We start from the raw sequence: 19,950 nt of genomic DNA, 5'->3' as shown, positions 1-19,950 counted from the left end.
GATTAATATAACGTATTCTGTGAATTTTAGTTATTTTTACGCGAGTCACACACATTAAAATTAAATTCATGCCTTCTACTCGTCAGTATTTATATCTATGAAATTGTCGTCTATTTCTGTACTTAATTTACTTGAGGAAATTAAAGATGTCTTCCAGAAGTACCATTTTTTGTTTACAGACGCTTCAGTCACGGATCATCGTAATGGGCGTACATCCTTGCACACGTTGGAACCGTCGTCGTCAAAGGCTAAACGCGAGCAGACACTACGCAACATCCTCACTGCAAGAAGACGACAGATTTTGAATCAACGTTTGCATGAGCCTCACCGGATTCTTTCCAGTCGTAGGCCACGACCTGGCGACATCATTTCGAAGGATCCTCAGGACGTCCTGGAAACCCAAGAGACTAGAAACGGCATTTACGTCACAAACGCTCGAACGGAGGTATCGATGAAAGAGGAAACTCCGCAATCGTCGAGGAAACCGATTGAAAAAATCGTTTCCGTGATTAGTCTCAACGTGACGGGAGGAGAGCTAGAATCGCGAACTACGAAAACATCTAAAAACGTATCTCTATCGCCGACGACCGAGGAGAACGAAAACATTTCTTCGACACTTTCTTCGATCGCTTCAACGCCAGCTACCAATCCAAAATTGGGAGACGCAGAAATGCGCAAGAAGAACACCGTATCGATGCCAGAGTCATTGTACAATCACTTCCGGCCAGTGGAGAGTAATATTCCGATGGAAGATATGTCGCAGTTTCTTTATTTCGGCCAGAAGCTTCAACCGGATGCGCTGAACGCCACCGGCAGCAGTAATAACTCCGTGGAGGCGACATCGACGAACCCGACTACCTCGCGCAGAAGATATTCCGCAAATAGATTCACCGCGACGATCGCGACGCCGATGGAGGAGATTATGAATGAAGAAATGAATATTGCGTTGGAAACGTTAGAACGTCGGACGGTTGAGAAGAATCAAGTATCGAGGATTAAGAACACGTTTAGAAGCTCGGGCAACGGGTTACATTACCGGAAGCCAAGGCCCACGGCGGACGTTGTGTCCAATATTATTCCCGGGAACGAGTCGAGCCCTGGTGTCGGAGCCGTTGGTGACTCGGAAACAAAGACCGAGATGAATACGGTGGATGACAAATTCCACCGCAGCGACTCTCCGCTGGAGAGAAAAAACGTAGCCCACGTTAGCGAGATGAGCACGACGACCCAGATACCGCGGCAATTCGATGTTGAGGCGAGGGTCATCATCGTGAAGAGTGAAATCGATGCGAAACTCTCGAACAAAACGATCACGGCCTCGAACGGGACCGCCGAAAGCCTTCGGAGGATCAATGATTTTGGGAAGGACAGCGAAAAGAAGAAAGTCACCGAGGCGGCGGAGACGGAAGCAGGGAACGCGGAGAAATCGGAGCACAAGTTAACGGGTGCCGAGAGGGCGGTGTCAACATCGCAGAGAGAGAGTGAGAGGTCCCGAGAGAGCGACAGCACCAAGATGACATCGTTGGTACCATCGCGGGCGGAATCGTCGACTCTGCGGATCGTCGTGCCGGACAACAGCTTCGGGCTGTCGAGTTTCGCGATCGAGAGCGAGCGGAGCCATCGAAATACCGTTAAGCAGCAACCGGTCGTGGATCCCATCGCGGATCGACCGGTTCGCGTGTCGGCCGGCGGCGACGTCGTCTCGAAATCATCGCCAACACTGACATCGTCCTCGAAAACGGAGTTGCCCGCACCTGTCGTCGTCGTCGTCGTCGACTCGGATCAACAACCGCGGGAGCAGCAGCACCAGCAACAGCATCCGCAGCAACACGTGTACGCTTATACGATAACGAACGTGACGCGATTGTTGCGCAACTACACCGGACCCGGATTAAGCGGTGAGGAAAGACGGGGGGCAGGTAATGCTGCTGGTAGCGGTGCTGAGATAACGAGCGGTGGATCGTCATAGCAGCGACCGCAGCAGCAGCAGCAGCAGCAGCAGCAACCACCGCCGCCGCCGTCTTCTCCTCTTCTGCTTCCTCGTGCCGGTGATGGCGGTATAGAATCGGCACGAACACCGACGGGACTCAGTGCTGGCGCGACCGTCGAGCCAGCCGCAGCTGCTGGTACGTTGCCCGGTGTAGTTGACGGTCTGGTGGGGGAACGATCGAGGAAAGCTGTTCCGCAACAACAACGAGGCGCTGCCGGCCAGCGAGCGGCAGTTACCTGGTCCTCCTTGCATTCAGCCGCGAATAACGATAGCGTTGTCTCGTCGACGTCCAGATCCACCAAGTCGCCGGAGATCGCAAGCAGAGGTACGGTTAGGTGGAACCACACTAAGTTGCGAACCAGCGAGCAGGAGGGTGCTAATGATCGGAGATTGTTAAGAAAGAGCGCCAGCGCAGTGCTGAATCAAAGATCAACTATAAGCGAAGAATCTTCGACTCTGGTGACAAGCAAGCGTCACAGGGTGTTGGTCTCCTCGAGCGGAGTTCAGTCTCCTTCGAACGGTATCAGGAGACTGAAGTACGGTGAGGAGAAGATCGATAGTGCTAAGGATAAGTTAGTGGCGAACGATCGATCGTCGAACGGGACACGAGTTGCGAGTCGCGGGAAAATTTCGGACGATGAAGTGCCAGGTGACGATTCTCTTCGGGAAGTTACGCGTGCCAGCGGGGTGAACGAAGTGCCGGGTGACAATAGTTTTCAAGAAACCACCGTTATGGGGATCTTAAGTCGAAATTCGAGTGCAGCCGACGAGACATTGGACGCGACCGATCCGTCTGTTCTCGTCGACGCGATCACGACGACGGAGCAGGAAAAGTCTTACGTTCTTGAGAATGACGTCGTTACTGCCAAGTCAAGTTTCAATGAAAGCGATATCAGGAGCAACGATCAGAAAGACGAGGATCAGGGTATCGCGATGCTGAACAAGACCGAGAATAAAGTGGACGCAACGATAGACGGGATCGGCGAGACGACCGTGACAGTGATTGAGCAAGTGGATGAAGCTGTCGCGATTACGACGACGACGACGACAACGACAACAACAACGACGACGACGATGTCGACAGTGCCGGCCGCTCCGGTTTTCCCGGTCACGCCTAGAATATTGTCGGAATTGGAGAGAACCACTACCGATCTGGAGACTAACACCTCGAGATCGACGGACGCCGCGAAGGAAAACAATCTGGACCCTTCGGAGATCCAGAAGAGGTACCGAGCAAAAGATGCGACGACGACTTCAACAACGACGACGACGACGACAACGGTTTCGCCAATTCAGAATGACGTCCATGTAAACGAGACTTCGAGCAGAAGGTCGAAGGTCCTGCCTACCTCGTCGCCGCCCACGGTAACAAAGAATGGGAAACGCGTGTCTGGCGAGAGATCGCCGGAAGTCAGGGCGCGTAATTTATCAGACAAGTCAAAAGACAAGGACGACGTGCTACCGATCATGCATCTGTACAACACGTCGGATATCTTCAACAGCAGCGGGTCGATGGACGGATTCGCTCGAGGTACGGAACAGGTGATGCTTCCGGTGGATTCCGATCCACAGAGCGATCCCGCATTGACGACGATGATCATGGGAACGACGACGACGTCGTCGACGACGACAACGAAGAAGAATCTCGAGTTAGCGACGACTGTTGATAACGCGACGGAAATTAATGGAAGTACATCGACCACCGTTCCCGTTCCCAAGTCTAAGGAACCCACCGTTTCAACAAACTCCCGAAAGGACAAACACGAGGAGAATCGTGAATCCCAGGATTCTGCTGTACCTTCAGGGTCGAAAGGTTACTCTTTCGTAACCACGACCAACAGGACGAGGTACAGACCTGCCTATCATCATTCGATTCTGCCGGAATACAACGGCACGATGTATCATCCCGGCGGGCTCAACAGGACGTTCTTCGAGACCGGCGAACCGATCTCGGTGAGCCCGCGGGAATCGACGAACATCAGTGAGGTGATATTGAAGCGGCACGACGGCGACGTGATCGCCACTCAGGAGACGGTTGCTGTGGTCGGCTACATCCTGGCCACTCTCGTCGTCTTTCCCATCGCCGTCGGCGTCGGGCTCATTCTCAGAAGACTGATACTTAGGAATCGTAAGGTGAGCGAGTTCGAGGTTTCGAGGTCGCTTAGCGTGCCAACATTGCGATCGATTTAGCTTAGATCGGGATTAGAAAGTATGCGCGAATCGCCACGCTCTAGATCGATTCGTGATATTTCGTTTTTCTCTTTCTCGAGATGGAGTCTCGCATTGTGATCGGAGAACTGGTAAACACGATTTGAATCCGTTTATAAATATCGAAAACACGTGATTGTGAGAGGAATACTTAGGAAATACGTTTTGCGGATATACACTGGATTTATATTAAATATGACATTTTAATAGAAAAATACTGGGAATAGCAACATGTAATTTTTATAATTACCAAATGTGTGAAATCTTTTCAACGATTTATTGATTTCAAATGAAGATATTTTTACAACTAATGTAAAAACTATATTTTTGAAATTAAATGTCTTATATTCATTTAAACTCAAGTAATCTTCAACTAATTTCAATTCTTTAATTCAATTTTTTTGTAGTTCTATTGTATTTAATAAATTTAAGCATTGTTGAACATCAAAAGATGGATAATTATTTCCAAAATTTGCAGAGAAAAAATGGAAGAAGAAAAAATTCAGATTAATTCAAAGTATATTATCGAATTAAATGTTTAATTATTGTGTACCAAACATGCGCGAAATCTTCTCAATTCTATTAATTATTTTATTGGTTGCAACTGAAGATTTTTTACAACCAAAAACTATGTTTCTGAAATTTTAAATATCTTATTATTTATTTATAAACTCAAATAATTTTCGTGTTATCTCAATTCTTCAGTTTATAGTTCTCTGTTTTGTATTTAATATAATATAAATTTAAATATTATTAAACAGAAAAAATGTCACATAGATAATTGTTTTCAAAATTTTTGAAGAAAAAGTAGGAAAAATTGGAGACAAAAATTCAGACCGATCGAAATTTAAATTTTTCGATGAATTGAACAAGATTGTACTAATATTGTCTAAATAAGTAACATAATATTTCATTCTGATATGACTTATAGAACATTATGATTTAATTGGAGATCAGATCTACTCTCTCTTGAGTGTGGTTGCGATCAAGATTATCGTACCAGCGGAAGAGACGGTGAGAGAGAGTGATGAAAAAGCGTCACTCTATTTTTAATTGATGCACGAGATGCTGAGGTACAAATTGCTTTTCATACGACAGTGCCGTTTACGTATCGTTACGCTGTATGACCAAGATTATCATCGTGAGTTTATCGTACGGTTATTTGGCGACGTTCGTTATATCGCAGCGGAATCGTGCTAACATTTTGATAATTAACGCATATCGACGACATTTGAATTGCTGCTGTTATGGACTATTAGATGATCTAAATGCAGTCCGCTAAGCTCATAATTATTAGAAAGTATCCTGCACAGCTATTAATTAAAATGAGTTTTAAAGAACCCTCTGTAGCTGATGTCAAAATCTGTAACGCAGTTACTATGTCTCACTAACTGAGCCTGTGAGACACACATTTAATTTATGTTAATTAAAAGGCACCAATTAGTTTTAAGGAATCAAAGTAACATAACTCATATAAAAAGAATTAATATTAATGTACATTTACGAAAAAAAAAAAAAACGATTTGACTATAAGATCTAACATTTTATTGGAGCTGAAAATAATTTTATTGAATTATCAAAATAATTATGTTTGGAAGTTCAAAAATGATGGGCAAAAAAATTTTTTTACATTTCATCAATTACTTAAATTTCGAACACAATTATTTTGCCACGTTATCACGGCCGTGACTTCGTCGTGAATGAATATCAAACGCGGTCATCGAATAATTTCTTCGCGAAGGCTAGCTTTGCGGTGATTCATGAAATGGTTAACTATCTCTTCTCCCTTCCCCTCCCCAGCAATTACTACAAGTTCATTGTATGCAGAATAATCTCGGGATGATTCGAGCACAGTATCATCAGACGAAGCGTGGCGCATTAGTAAATGAGAAGATGAACGCGAACGTTGGATAATGCGAAAATTGTTCGGCTCATTATCTACGATGATTCTTTTTCCGTGGAATTTTCCTCGGATAGTCAACAAGAAGGTTGCGTCGAAGGTTGAATATCTTCTCGTGCGAGCCTCATCAATACAATCGTGTCTGAAAATAAGGATATTTGTGCCGAGCATTACATTTGTGTAATTATTCATAATTACATCAATAATATACTTCTACAATTAGATATCTCGTGAATTTATACTTTAATATTTACTCTTTATAGCATTCGTTGGTGAACCACACATTTCTGGTCTATATCGCAGTTTTTAACTGCGAAAATTCCGTTTCTTGTCTTGGTGAGAATTTCTTCCACATTTTCTATTATAGTTCTTAATTGCGGAAATTCCATTTCTTGCGAATAAGTGTCAACAATCTTTTTGGCGTCAGAAATGATAGCGAAATTAATGGCGCAGACCACAAAATTTCCGGAAATGACATAAGCGAAATGCTTTCACGCCCGCGAGACGTTCATAAATAATAACGGGGGCATAAATTTAAATTTAACCTGACAGTCATGGAAATAAATCTGAATGGCGGTACAAAGGTTTGCGTGGACGGTAAAAAAAGGAGCACGCAAATGAAGGGAGAAGGGAGAAAGGACGAGTACAGGGGCCATATAAATAAGCGAAATCGTTTTCGGGCTTGCCAAGTTAGTTCAGATGAGCTCGATGCTAAACTCGGGTGTGCTGTGTTCTTCGAGATTGAAATTTCACCGTCGACAGGCAAACCGATCCGTTTTCCTGATGATTCTCGCATGACATAAGCGACTCTATATAGATGCTCTTCTTTAAAATAACCTGTGCATGATAATACCTTGCATAATTATAACCAAATATGGTTGGTACTTGGTGCAGAGAAAAACTCTTCAATTTGCAGAATAAAAGTAACAGTAACATTACATCAATATTGTAATTTTCTAGTCAACAACTACCATGTATTGTATAATATGTGTTAAATTACATTTATATTATTGAGTGGAAAATTACAATATTGATGTTATACTATTAGTTCGTGCTCTGCGGGAAGCAAATTATTCTCTTTATTACTATTCTCAGATATTAAAAATACTCCAGTGCAATTTAGTTAATCTCATCCTTGAAAGCTACGAAGATATAATTGATCATCATTTTTGCATTATTTGCATGCATCTGATCGACTTTGTAAAAAAAAAACAAAAAAAAATCGACGTATATTTGCATGGAATCGCAATATATTTCGTCTAACTTTATTCCTGCAATATTATTCGCGGAAATACTCACAGGACACCTCAATTTATCCCGCTGATCTTCATTGCCACGCGGCATTGCGCCTCCCAATTAAATGGGAGTGACGACCGATTCAAGTGGCTCGCCGATGCGCGTGCGAGCGGTATGCTGCACATACGTTGCGCTGACGTTGATTTGCTTATGCAGGTGCTCGAGGAGTCGGACACGTCATCGGAGATAAGCTGCAGGAAGGACGCTCTTAATCTCGAAAACGGCGACTTCAAGACGTCCATCGAGAAGGCGATCACGAAACTACCGAGGATACAACACTTGGTGAGAAATTAACGAACACTCTCAGATATTTAATGCGACAGCAGTCACGTAGTAATTGTTTGCACAGCTTTTCGACGCGTTCGTCACATGATGTAAATTTTTTCAGTTGAATTGTACTTTGTTCAATTTAGCGACCACGCAAAAAGATATTTAGGCTAAATAATTTACGAGTATCGTGATAACAAAAATAGTTTTATTTATATTTTAGAAATTATTTATTCAGATAGAAAATAATGGAGACACTTGTTAAATTACAATTAATAAAAATGATTTTATTTATAAATCAAAATTAATTTGATAAATAATTGCATTTTATAAATAAAATCAATTTTACTAATATAATTTAATTAATAGCTGTCTCTTCGTTTTTTATTTGAAGAAATAATTTGCATAAATATTCAGAGCGAATTATTGCATACATAATAATATATTGATTTCATTATGCATAGAGACACGTCAATGGAAAATCCCGGAAGTTCATTTCCTTAACATGAAAGAAATTTACGTCAGCAATAGAACGCGATTAATTCCAGACGACGCGACGTATCGAACGTTCACTCCCATGCATGTCAATTAGCAGCTATTTTTTAGGCAATTCTTAACTGCAGTTTAATCTTTATCTCCCCGCGCAGTGTCACGAAGCTGAGAAACCGCCGCCTCCGCCATCTCAAGAATCCAGATGGGAGTTTCCTAGAGATAAGCTTAGATTACAGACAGTCCTCGGGCAAGGAAACTTCGGCCAGGTGAGAAGATACTTCTTGCGGCATCCCTATAAAAAAGGCAGCCTGTAATTTGCGGCTGTCGGAAAGATTTTAACGAAATACCTGAAGTCCATGCGGAAACGTAATCTTCGCGGCCAAGTTCAGCAGTTCCTTCTTCCGATATTTCCTCAGCGATTTTATCTATTCTTTTACTTGCGCAATTCTATCGACGTTGATTTCGATAGTAATAACAGCTTTCGACGTGCGCGATTTGAACGTCGTACTTATTTACGAGATACGATAATGGGTAGTTAGCGTAATACATTCGAATTGATTACGTAAAATTGTGAGAAAACTTGGGGAATGTGTAATCTATTGTGATGGAATTTTTTTTCTATTAATTAAAAGATGGCACAGCCATTGGTATAATTGTTTTCCCATTGTGATTATAAATTTTCAAAGTAGTGACAATAGACATCTCTAATAACATAAAACGAATAGGAAAAAAATTAAAATCCTCAATCTTAAATTATGATTATCAATAATTGGCCTTATTTAAATGGAATGCGTTTAAAAAAATGCAACAGTAAATTAATTGCAAATTTAAAGGGAAATAAAATTTTTTTAAAGCTGACAATTAATAAACATTTGAAATATGATTGAATCAATATCAGGTGTGGAAGGCCGAAGCCGACGATTTGACAGGTCATCAAGGCACGACTCGATTAGTAGCAGTGAAAACCGTCAAAGAAGGCGCTTCTGATCGAGAGAAGGAAGACTTAGATCGAGAACTCGAAATTATGAAGCAATTAGGCAGTCATCCAAATGTCGTAACACTTTTAGGTTGCTGCACCGAAGAAGGTAAGTTGTATATAACATTACATAACATCTATTTGATATTTTTTCAATAAATACGTGCAGAACTTAAGCACAGCTATACAAGATATAAAAGATTGAAGTTATACAGAAAAAAAAACCCATTTAGCATTTATATTTTATTATTATATGTAGATATAATATTGTAGATTGAAATTTTTATGAATTAGTATTAAAAGATTAATATTTTTTAAAGTAAAGATATTATATATGCGCGAATAATTTTTTAGTTACTGATTATACGTTTAATTATATCTTAATTAATATTTACAATTCAATCAAAAATTTCATCCAAAGTAGAATAAAAATTAATAAATAAACACATAGAAGCGGTAAAATGTATTTGATAAAAGAGATGTTAGTGCTCTTAATAGCATGTTGGAATGAATTTTACAATCAAAAATGAACCTCAGGATGAATAATATTAATTTAATAGTCTGCACTTCTCAAACGTAATTGCTCGAACATCTAACCGAACGTAGTATAATCTTTTTTCAATTAACGTAAAATTACTTTCATCTGGAATCATTCCTGCATACGTTGCATACGTGGTGCATCTGATCGTACACTATAATCAACTGAGAGAGGAGAAATACACCATATGGCATCGACACGTACCGACCGTGCGACACGCATCGCGCAATTTCTCGCGAAAATGTATCCTTACGCGATCCCTATTTCGATTTGCATCGGCGCTGCACCTGCAGCTACACGCCACAACTGTACTCGGTGAATCTTCCTCATTACCGTCACTTAACTACGACCTTGCATGTCGCCGCTTGCGTACGGGCCTTGGCAGCGTAAACTTTGTAAAAATCATTTTAACTGCCGGCACTTCGACGCAGAAAAAAATGCACGGATCGCCGGTATATAGTAATTAAGTAATCACGCCGAAGAGAGGCATACACAGATAGAACCACGTCTGGATTACGATTCCTCCAATCAGGTCGCTGCCACCGCCTCCACCGCGATGCGTTTGCGATACACTAGTCGTCCTTGCAATTTAATCGAAATTCGCAGACAAGCTACGAGTTAGCAACCTATTCTCATTATTCAAACTAATAAAATGGCCGTGAACGTTCCACGTGGTTAATAAATATTATAATTAAATATAATAAAACAATAAACTTCTGTCGTGATCTCGTCGTGATTTAATTTACTTTACCAATACTTTTAAACTGTTTAAATATGCCAAAACTACAAATGCCACGAAAAAATTTTATCGCTTTTTTAAATCGCATATTTACATCGGAAATCGAAATATGCGAAATACGTTTTGCATGTTTTACTGTTGTTGAATCACACGTTTATATGTTTTTTAAATGATTGCACATTAAGCAGTTACGCGGGAATTCGATTAAATGGTCAGCGTGAAAATGTTTGTCTTTCTGCGATTGTGTTTGCCTAGACGATAAATTAAACAGTCATTATGATAATTCTATAAGAATTACTTCGTTTTGAAAAAGATTTTATCCGTTTTGTTTGCGTTGTTATTGTGCTTTAATAGATAATTATAGTTCACAAACTTGAAAACTGCAAATTAAATACTACTATAAACAATACTTATGTTATGTATTTTTTAATCAATGTTGTTCCTCCACGATGTTAAATTAAAATTATTTGTCTTGAAATCTTGATTTTACGGACGGAAATAAGTTATTAATATTTTTTCAATCAAAATAAATTTTCCACTTGATACGACGCAATTGTTGTTCCTTCATGCATAAGTTTGCGTAAAAGCATCAGTGATTGCATCTATTTGCAAACAAAAGTGTAATCGACGTATAATTCCTTGGTTATTTCATCATATAATTGATTAAAAATCGCAGCATCCTGCTTCCACAATATCGAATCGAGTAATCGAAGGCGCCGGGGCTTCATTATCGAAAGTGTATGCGTAACAAATTGCTAAATAATTTTCTTGCAGATAAATACTTCAATGGATTGTTTTTTTGAAAAACGATCTTTATTATGAAAAAATTACTTTTTACGATAAAAAATTAAATATGCCTTTCCAGAACTTTAATCATTTTTAATAGAAAATATACATAAGAAATATTAATATTTAAAATTCTTTATCAAAATTATTTATGGGGAATTTGGATGTAGGAAATAAACTCTCTCTCTCTCTCTCTTTCTCGAATAAGCATTAAAAATTTTATTCCACATGTTACGTTCAAATTTATATTTCTCATATAAAGAATAACTTTCATGAAAAAAAAAAATATATATATATAGTGTCATTTACTGAGAGAAAATGATTACAATTACCATATTTTAACTATAATTTATAGTCATTTTCGGTGCAAATTATATACATTTGAGAGAATTATTAATGTATAATGATTATTATTAATATTATAGGGAATAAATAATTTTAAAAGAGCTTTTACCCATAATTATTGTTATTATGTAATAGTCATAAATATTTCTTTTAGTATAATATAGTATTATAATATATCTGTAGGTAAAATTTTAACTCAAATATAATAATTTTTGAAATTTTATAGACAACATTGTGTATGTATATTTTTTTTAAATTAGAAAATTGACGGACAAAAAAGATATATATTGTCACAAATAAAATATTAATTTGTTGAGTTTTGTATTTTTTTGCAGGGGGCAAATTTGAAGATAGAGATATAAAAAAGATTCGAACAATTTTGTACGCATCGAGATACATAAATCGGGGAGTCAGAGACCATTATATGTCTTTCTCCTTTTCCATGCGTTGTTCGATATCATCATTCTCATCGTTCGTATAAATTTCCATACGCATCCCCGCGAAGTGCCTCGTTGTTGTACAATGTGTTTATTAAATGGGTATCTTCGCGATACGGCTGTTCAATTCGCGAATCAAAAGAAGCTAAATGAAAAAACGAGCAACGATATAATCGGCCGGATGATCAACTTATTTAAATGTAACAGTTCGATAACGTTATCATTCGCTTTGATTAAAATAAAGTTATGTTGCTTCATTTCTATCAATTAATTAAAAAATAAGTTATTAAAAAGTCAGTCTCTATTTAATTTCTATTTCATTTAATATCATTTAAAAAGTCAAGTTAGTTATAATAATCTTATTTTAACAAAACTTCTGTATAATTTTTTTAAATTCCTTTTTTTTATTTATACGTGGATTGTTTTTAGAGAAATCCTTCCTTAATAGAAATAAAACTCATCAATAAAATCTGGCGTTAAGTTTTTATTATATTAATTATCGTGTTAGAAATATTATTAATCGTTTTAATATTTCCTGAACAGCAAACATAATAGAGCTAATCAATATTTAATTGTCGAAAAAGATTATTGTGAGAGAAATCAATCATTATCATGAGAGAAATAAACTTGGGAAGGAAAGATATTTGTTCGGTAGGCCAATCATAACGATAAGATGCTCATCGTGGGCGCAGTAAAGGCCGAGATGATTGCTGCGGCAAATCGCTTAGAGATGTACCAGCATTTTGGGCGTCACTGATTCAGGGAGTGGGCCTTAAAGGGTTCTCTTCACAACTCTAACCCTCGCACAATGGTGAACGTGGAAAGTTCCTAACGGTTCAGAAACTCGAGACCACCGTATAAAATTTACGACATTTAAATTTCGGCCCCATCGCGTTTATCGTCGTTTGCGGCCACGTTCGAATTTCTTTCCGGCGACGTTCGTCAAAGAAAAGTCTTTTGGCCGTTTTACGATCGTCGTTCAGACGAAAATAAACGTCTCACGTTGAACAGTCGTGCTTCGACCGCCAAGAGAATTATTAGCAGCCGGAGAACTGGGTGGTAGACATTAAAGATTCGGTAAATTCTTATATTTCTAACGTTTTAGGAAAGAAATTTGTCAATCTCAGAGAAAAACAAATTAAATTAAAATAAATTAGATTAATAGATTTTGTGGCTTTAAAAATAAATCCAATACAAAGTAAAATACAAGTAAAATAGGCTATTACATAAGTCTACGAGGTTGTGTATAAATTATGTATTTGTAAAGCGATAAAATATAATTCGCAAATAATTGGAATGTATATACTTATCAAACGAAGTTTTAGTTGCAGGTTTTAGTTTGGTAAGTACATATATTGCGAATTATATCTCTCATCGACTATGAATTCATTAATTTAATTTATGCACTAATAACCTCGGAAATTCATATAGGTATTTTATTTGTATTACAAATAAATTAATATTTCTAACAAATCACGCGCATTGAATTTATGCATTAATGCTTGATGAAGACATCACAATTACGTTGAATTTTTTTTTATCGCGAAACGATTTTTTTCTGAGTCCAAAAAATATGCTATGTATCCGATAAAAATGATATGCCTCTCTTATTAAGCTATTGTCCGCTTTTTCTTTTTGTCCCTAATCGAGTTTCGGTGGCTTATTTGCTTTCACGACGACGTGTATGAAATAGGAGCGACATTAAGAAGCAGCATTCTTTAAAATTTGCGAACTCAGGAACATAGTATCTTCTTTTTTGGTATAAATTCTTCATGTAGATAATATCTTGGAAATTTAAAAGACTGATAGCATACTTAGGTTTAAACTTTACGACGAAACTTGCCGTGTTATTAAATGAGTTCCTGATATTTTCATTCGTCATTCTTATTTTGAAAACGAATGTCTCAAAATTCAATAGAATTAATTACACGTCATTATACTTCGCGGTTTAAAACCCGTTGAATTGCGTCAAAGTCTCAATGTCATCGCGTTTATAATTTTGTTTACAATTAACTATCTCCGGATGATTTGCATATACGATGCACGTAAGATTTAACAGGAGATCCGAGAGGAACTTGTTTTATAACACTGACCGAATATATTTTATTCTTGTCTGTGTGTCGTCGTTTCATCGTTTCCTCGAACGCGTTTCTATCAGTCTTGCATGCGCAAAATATGATCTGCGTGAAAATGAAACGTGAACGATATCACAGCCCACGTAATGCGCACTCGTATTGCTTCACATTCGTCACGCCTATTGTATCGTGCGCGTGCCATATCGATCGACATAGGCGCGGATCCGTAATTTTTTGCAACGTAGAGTTCAACGAATTCAACACGCATATGTTTGACAATGGAGGTTAAATATATCATGTGCCAACGAGAGAACAAGCTTTTGAAGAGAAATCCTTTGTACGCAGTGATCCTTCATTCAATATTTTTAACTGTAATTCTTTATAAAACATTTAAATTATAATATATATAAACATCTGGAAATTTTTAATTTATATGGTTACGGCAATTAAGGTAATTGTAGTAAGAAAATCTTCAGAATTTGTTAATTTCCAACAGTGATTTTACGTATAAAATATATATAATCTTTTTTATTTTCTTTTTATCAAATTAATAAGTAATTGCGAATTTAGTAGTGATCTTTTTATTTGTATTTTTCTATTAATTGATAATTTCTGTCGGATTTAATAAAGCTTAATATACTGATACATTAATGTTCGTGTATAAGCATACATAGCGTGGTAATTGCGATACAACTTATTCAGCACAGTGTTACGGTATTGAATTGCTAATACACGTTAATAACGCGCGACTTAATACGATCGAAACAAGTATTGTAAGTATTACGTTTAATCCAGTTTGAAAAACGTACTAACGCGATTAATTTGGAGCGAGCAGCACACGCTACTAACATATGCTACTTGGCGAACAAGAATTATTAGGGAGGATCATAATATCGATCTAATATGAGAATTACGATTCGACACGCCGACAAAAGTGGTTCCATAAGTTACAATCAAGCGGGTACTACCTAAGCGAGACTCTCTCAAGAGCATGCCTCTTAAATTATTTCGAATGTGAAATATTTCTCCAACATCCTCATCATGTGTTCCTCTAATCCTGTACACCTTTTTATCTATCGTCGTGACGATAAAAGCGTGGCAAATAAATAAATATAATATAATTAAGTAAATTCTATTTAAAATGTAATTTTATTAAAGCAATAATTAAATATTCAAATGTTCCTTTTCAATTATATGTCGCTCGTTTGTTACAATAATGTGAAAAAAAATAAAGTTTATTAGAAAATGAGCTTGAATGTTTTGAATCATTAAAATTTGTGTAATGTTAATTTTCAAATATAATTTCAATGTACTGAAAAATGAAAGTATGTTTTTCCTGTTTTTCTTTATATTTCTGTTCCTTTTCTATAAGTAACACCAAAATAATAACTTTCGAGTTATGTCGTAGCAAATAACCGATGTCATAATATTTAACGTCAATAATGATACATAATTATTATACATATTGTAGTTAATTTATTCTATTTAATGTTGAAATATGCTAATATTTAAATGAATTATTATTTGAATATATAAAAGTTATATTTTTATGTGATACAAAGAGTGTTCCATGTATAAGTTCGCAATTCAAACGCATTGATTACACATTTACATTTATTTCGACTATAATGCAATCGATTGATGCAATCGGAAAAAATTCGATCAATCTTACGAAAGCGTAACGGAGGTCGAGAAAAATGCTGCGTTTCACATGGCGATGTTTTCGATTTATTGAACCGCGATAAAGTGTGCCACGAATGGTAAATCATTATTGAAGTAAATTCAATACACACGGTGTACTTCGTGATACTATATATTCGCTTCGTCTCTTGAAAATGTCATTACTCATTTGAATCGTGAGTAAGAGTTGATGAATAAGAGTTATCCTTCGCTGATTGAGATCCCCTTATTCGAAACGCAGGAGCGACATGCTCCAATGCGCTCTTCCATGAATGAAATAAAGGATTTAATGTATGATTTTCTCTGATTGCAGAGCCTCATTATCTCATACTGGAGTACGTCATGTACGGCAAACTGCTTGCGTACCTGCGCGATCACCGTACCAGGCAGTACTTTTACAACTTCAGCGAGGATTCAGCAGCCTTGACCTCCAGAGATCTCACGGTTTTCGGTTATTGCGTGGCCAGAGGCATGGAATATCTTGCGTCAAAAAAGGTACGAATATTTTTAAGATAGTTCTCATTGTTAATATAAACATTGGAGTTTATTAAGATTCAACTCTCTCACTCCCCCCCCCCCTCTCTCTCTCTCTCTCTCTCTCTCTCTCTCTCTCTCTCAATACAATTAGAGTATGAGAGAATCAGTTAAATCATTGATTTCAATATTTGTGAGAATGGCACTGATATGCTTTTAATTTTTATATACTTTTATACATTTATGGAAAATATATTTATAGGGAAAAAGAACAAGATAATCTCATATAATGAGCCTGCAAAGAATATACAGCATTTGCTTGCGCTTTCTTTTCGCGTTTGTCTCCACGTGCACATTGAATCTCATCAAAAAAGAAATTCGACAAATATGTTCAACAAAGAAATATGTTCGACATATATGTATATTTTCTTATTATACAAAATTTTCTGTTATTTTATAATTTTATATAAATTTTATAGAAATAATTTCAAATTTATTAAAAATATTATTGTGACACATTTTTCACATTTATTTTTTATAAATGGAAAAAATAAAATAAATTTTTAACATTTTTATTCTTTACACGTATAACAGACGAACGAAATTTTAATTCATAACCGAAAATTATTCATACAATATTCTATCTACTAATATTTAATTTCTCTGAAATTTTTTTTTAAATAATTCTCTTTGTTTCGTCTATTTAATACTAAAAACGATTTCGCAATTCTGGAGCATTTATAAATAATGTTTCAGAAAAACGTTTTGTTAGTAGAGATGATGTCATAAGAATAACATAAAATTTCACACTTCATCGATTATTATCGCATTGATAAATCGATAATAGCCTTGATGACATTATGTTGCAATAATGCAAAATTATTAGGCCATCGTATTAACTTTTTTGAACCGAGTTGTTCACTTATAAATTAAAAATCCACAAGGTTTCGACACTAATTGTCGTTTGCCAAGGAGAAAAAATACTCTTCAGTGCAACAAAAATAATAAAATCTCGCATTATATAATGCCGATATGTCTCCCCAATGACGTTACATTAATGATGCGAAATAGTTTACGATGTAACAAAGTAATTAATTTTTCTTTATTGCGCATGGTTTATTTATGAACCGAAGATTCTTCAAGCTTCTCGGCGTATATCATTATTGTAAGAGAAAAAATAGTTTTCGCCTGACCACTTGACAATCATTTGACGGTTCCTCCCTCACAATATTTTTCTCCTTTTTTTGCGTTACATATTACTGGATAGGATGGTAGAACTAAACAAGCAAGGAAAGCAATCGCGATAAATTTCAGTGGGACACTTGGACGATCGATACACACCGCAGTTATTTAAAATGTTTAGATAGAGGCTCTCTCGTTAATCTCTCCACGAGAGATAACGGCCCCCCCTGTGCCGTAAGTATCCGAACGATTCGTTCGGGACATCACCTCGAATATTCGTTGAAGGATATAAGTTTAGGTATGGATAGTTTTTTATACGTTTAAGTATTTCAGAGAGATACATTAGAGAGTAATGCATTTGATGGTTAATTAAGTAAAAAATTTTTAAACATTTTAGTAAATTGCAATCAGTAATTAGAATGCAAGATTTCTTGTGACAACGTACAGTTCCTTGAATCAATCAACGTTTATTGCTTGCGACATGGCTACAAGTATTAATAATTTTACGGCTAGTTATTAATATCCTATTACTTAAGAAATGTGGTGAACGATTCTTATCTTGCGTAATTTAAAACATAGATAAAATTGCAGTTGTATGTGATGATGCGAATGTAAGAATTAATTCACACAATAATGCACAGTTGTATATCCGTAGCTGATTGCTTCGTGATTTTAATATTTTTTCTTCATAAAAAATATTTTTGCACGGAGCATTTGTGATTTCGAAGTAATATTATATCTTAACAACATCCAGCATAATTTTATATTTGGTCATTTTTATTTGAGAAATTAAATCTTATTTCTGTCTAATTATAAGGCTAGATCTCGCGTAAACTTTTTTGTGTGTTTTGAGAAAAAAAATATGAAAAGAGAGTTTTTCGAGGACATCTGAGTTGCTTGTGGAAGGTTGCAGGGAGCATCGACTGCACGACAAATAATCTGCTAATGATGTTTAAACTCAAACATTTTCACATGGACGTAAAACTTCCGCCATTGCGTTTGTTGAAGGATCGTTTCTATGTGGAGATCTATGTGGAGATCACTAGGCAAAGATTGAATTTTATATCTTGTAAAGAACGAATTCGAGGATACTCGTTCAGTCTTCTTTATTCGATTTAAGAGCAATAAATGGTTATCAACAGCATTTTTACAATCTGTGCGATTTGATTAGTTTCATGACTGAGATATTGCGTTTTGTAATAAAATATAGAATTTTATGTTATTCATGCGTCATCAAGGAAATATTTACAACTCTAAAATTACAGAGAACTTCCATAAAAAAAAAGTAATTTTATTTCTAATTTTTATAAATGAGTATTAACTTCAGTTTTGATTTTTAAACTTTTATATAGTTGCTATTAATAGAAAAATGATGTATTTAATGTATGTATTTCTGCTTATACGCAGATATGAGAGAAAAGTGTTTGGTATTTGTGATTATATTGCGTAGTAAAATAATTATGATTAGAAGTTTTATTTTTATAATTATTACACTGATATAATATTAGTGATAGCAGTAATATTTATAATTCTACTAAAAAAAAATATATAGAGCTGATACCGGAACTGACTATAAATTATAATTAAATTATAATTGCAATTTTTTCTCTCTCAATGTACAGATGATTTTATTACAAAATTCTTAGACCATCTTGTGATCAATTGTCTTCCGACAACATATTCAGGATTGTAATATGCAGCCACGATAAATAAAATTTAACATAACGTCGGAATATTTGCCGTATGATACAAATATTGCGGTGCGAACCGATATCCGAAAAAAAAATTTTATCCAAACAGCCGGGACAAAAGTTTGCAACCGACGTGCTAATTTATTCCGTTCGATCTGCATATCATCGATATAAAACGGGAATGTTGTGAATGAAAGAACTCGGAGTAAATATTTTTTTCTTCCTATTTCTTGTATAAAGCGAACTTGTATTACGCGTCGCGGAGAGGAAAAAGAAAATTTGCATGTACCTACGGAAGAGCGCTTGGCGACTTTGAAGAAGGACGCACCTGACGATTAATAGGCAATTAGGGAAACAAAGAAACCTCCCGCGAGCGCTCGATCGTCCTCGTCAAATGTCGAATTACCAGTTTCCGTCCGTATAATAACTTCCAGGAAACGGCGTAACAAAAATTATTCTCTCGAGTTAATAGACAATTACATAGTCGCTAAATGATAGTGTTCGCGTGCCGTACCAGCTGCATGGGAGAATATGCGTGGATGCATCCTAGATGCGCCGCTGCATTCAAGCAGAATTTTCAACGGCAAGCGCGGCTGATGCGACGTTTCGTAACGTCGTATTTGCATCATCTCGTTGCGTATAATAATTATCATCCTGGTTTCTCATTGCGGCTTTTGGAGTAGTTTAGCGAAACTTTATCTGACCGAATGCCACATTAAACGGTTAATTAAACTATAATTAATAGTGACGAGGAAGCTACACGAAATCGTGACGCAATGCGAATGCCATGATTTTCGCGATCGAGAGTTACACATACCTCAACATTTTTTTATTATTTGAATTGTCTGTATTTGGTGGCATGATGTAAAAATAC

General features: G+C 36.7%; 1 protein-coding gene across 1 annotated transcript in view; it reads left to right on the top strand.

Annotated features, from left to right (window-relative positions):
• Nucleotides 1–97: 97 nt before the first annotated feature.
• LOC108754406 (serine-rich adhesin for platelets) overlaps nt 98–19,950 on the top strand; it is a 22,450-nt gene continuing 2,597 nt past the window's right edge. Inside the window, 5 exon segments of the mRNA XM_018496655.1 lie at nt 98–4,123; nt 7,551–7,676; nt 8,309–8,419; nt 9,052–9,238; nt 16,043–16,224. Coding sequence (XP_018352157.1) covers nt 98–4,123; nt 7,551–7,676; nt 8,309–8,419; nt 9,052–9,238; nt 16,043–16,224 — 4,632 coding nt within the window.

This window comes from Trachymyrmex septentrionalis, unplaced genomic scaffold (genome assembly GCF_001594115.1).
Source record: "Trachymyrmex septentrionalis isolate Tsep2-gDNA-1 unplaced genomic scaffold, Tsep1.0 scaffold8, whole genome shotgun sequence".
Lineage (NCBI taxonomy): Eukaryota > Metazoa > Arthropoda > Insecta > Hymenoptera > Formicidae > Trachymyrmex > Trachymyrmex septentrionalis.
The sequence above is the reverse complement of the archived record's forward strand: the minus strand, read 5'-3'. Positions and strand labels throughout refer to the sequence as shown.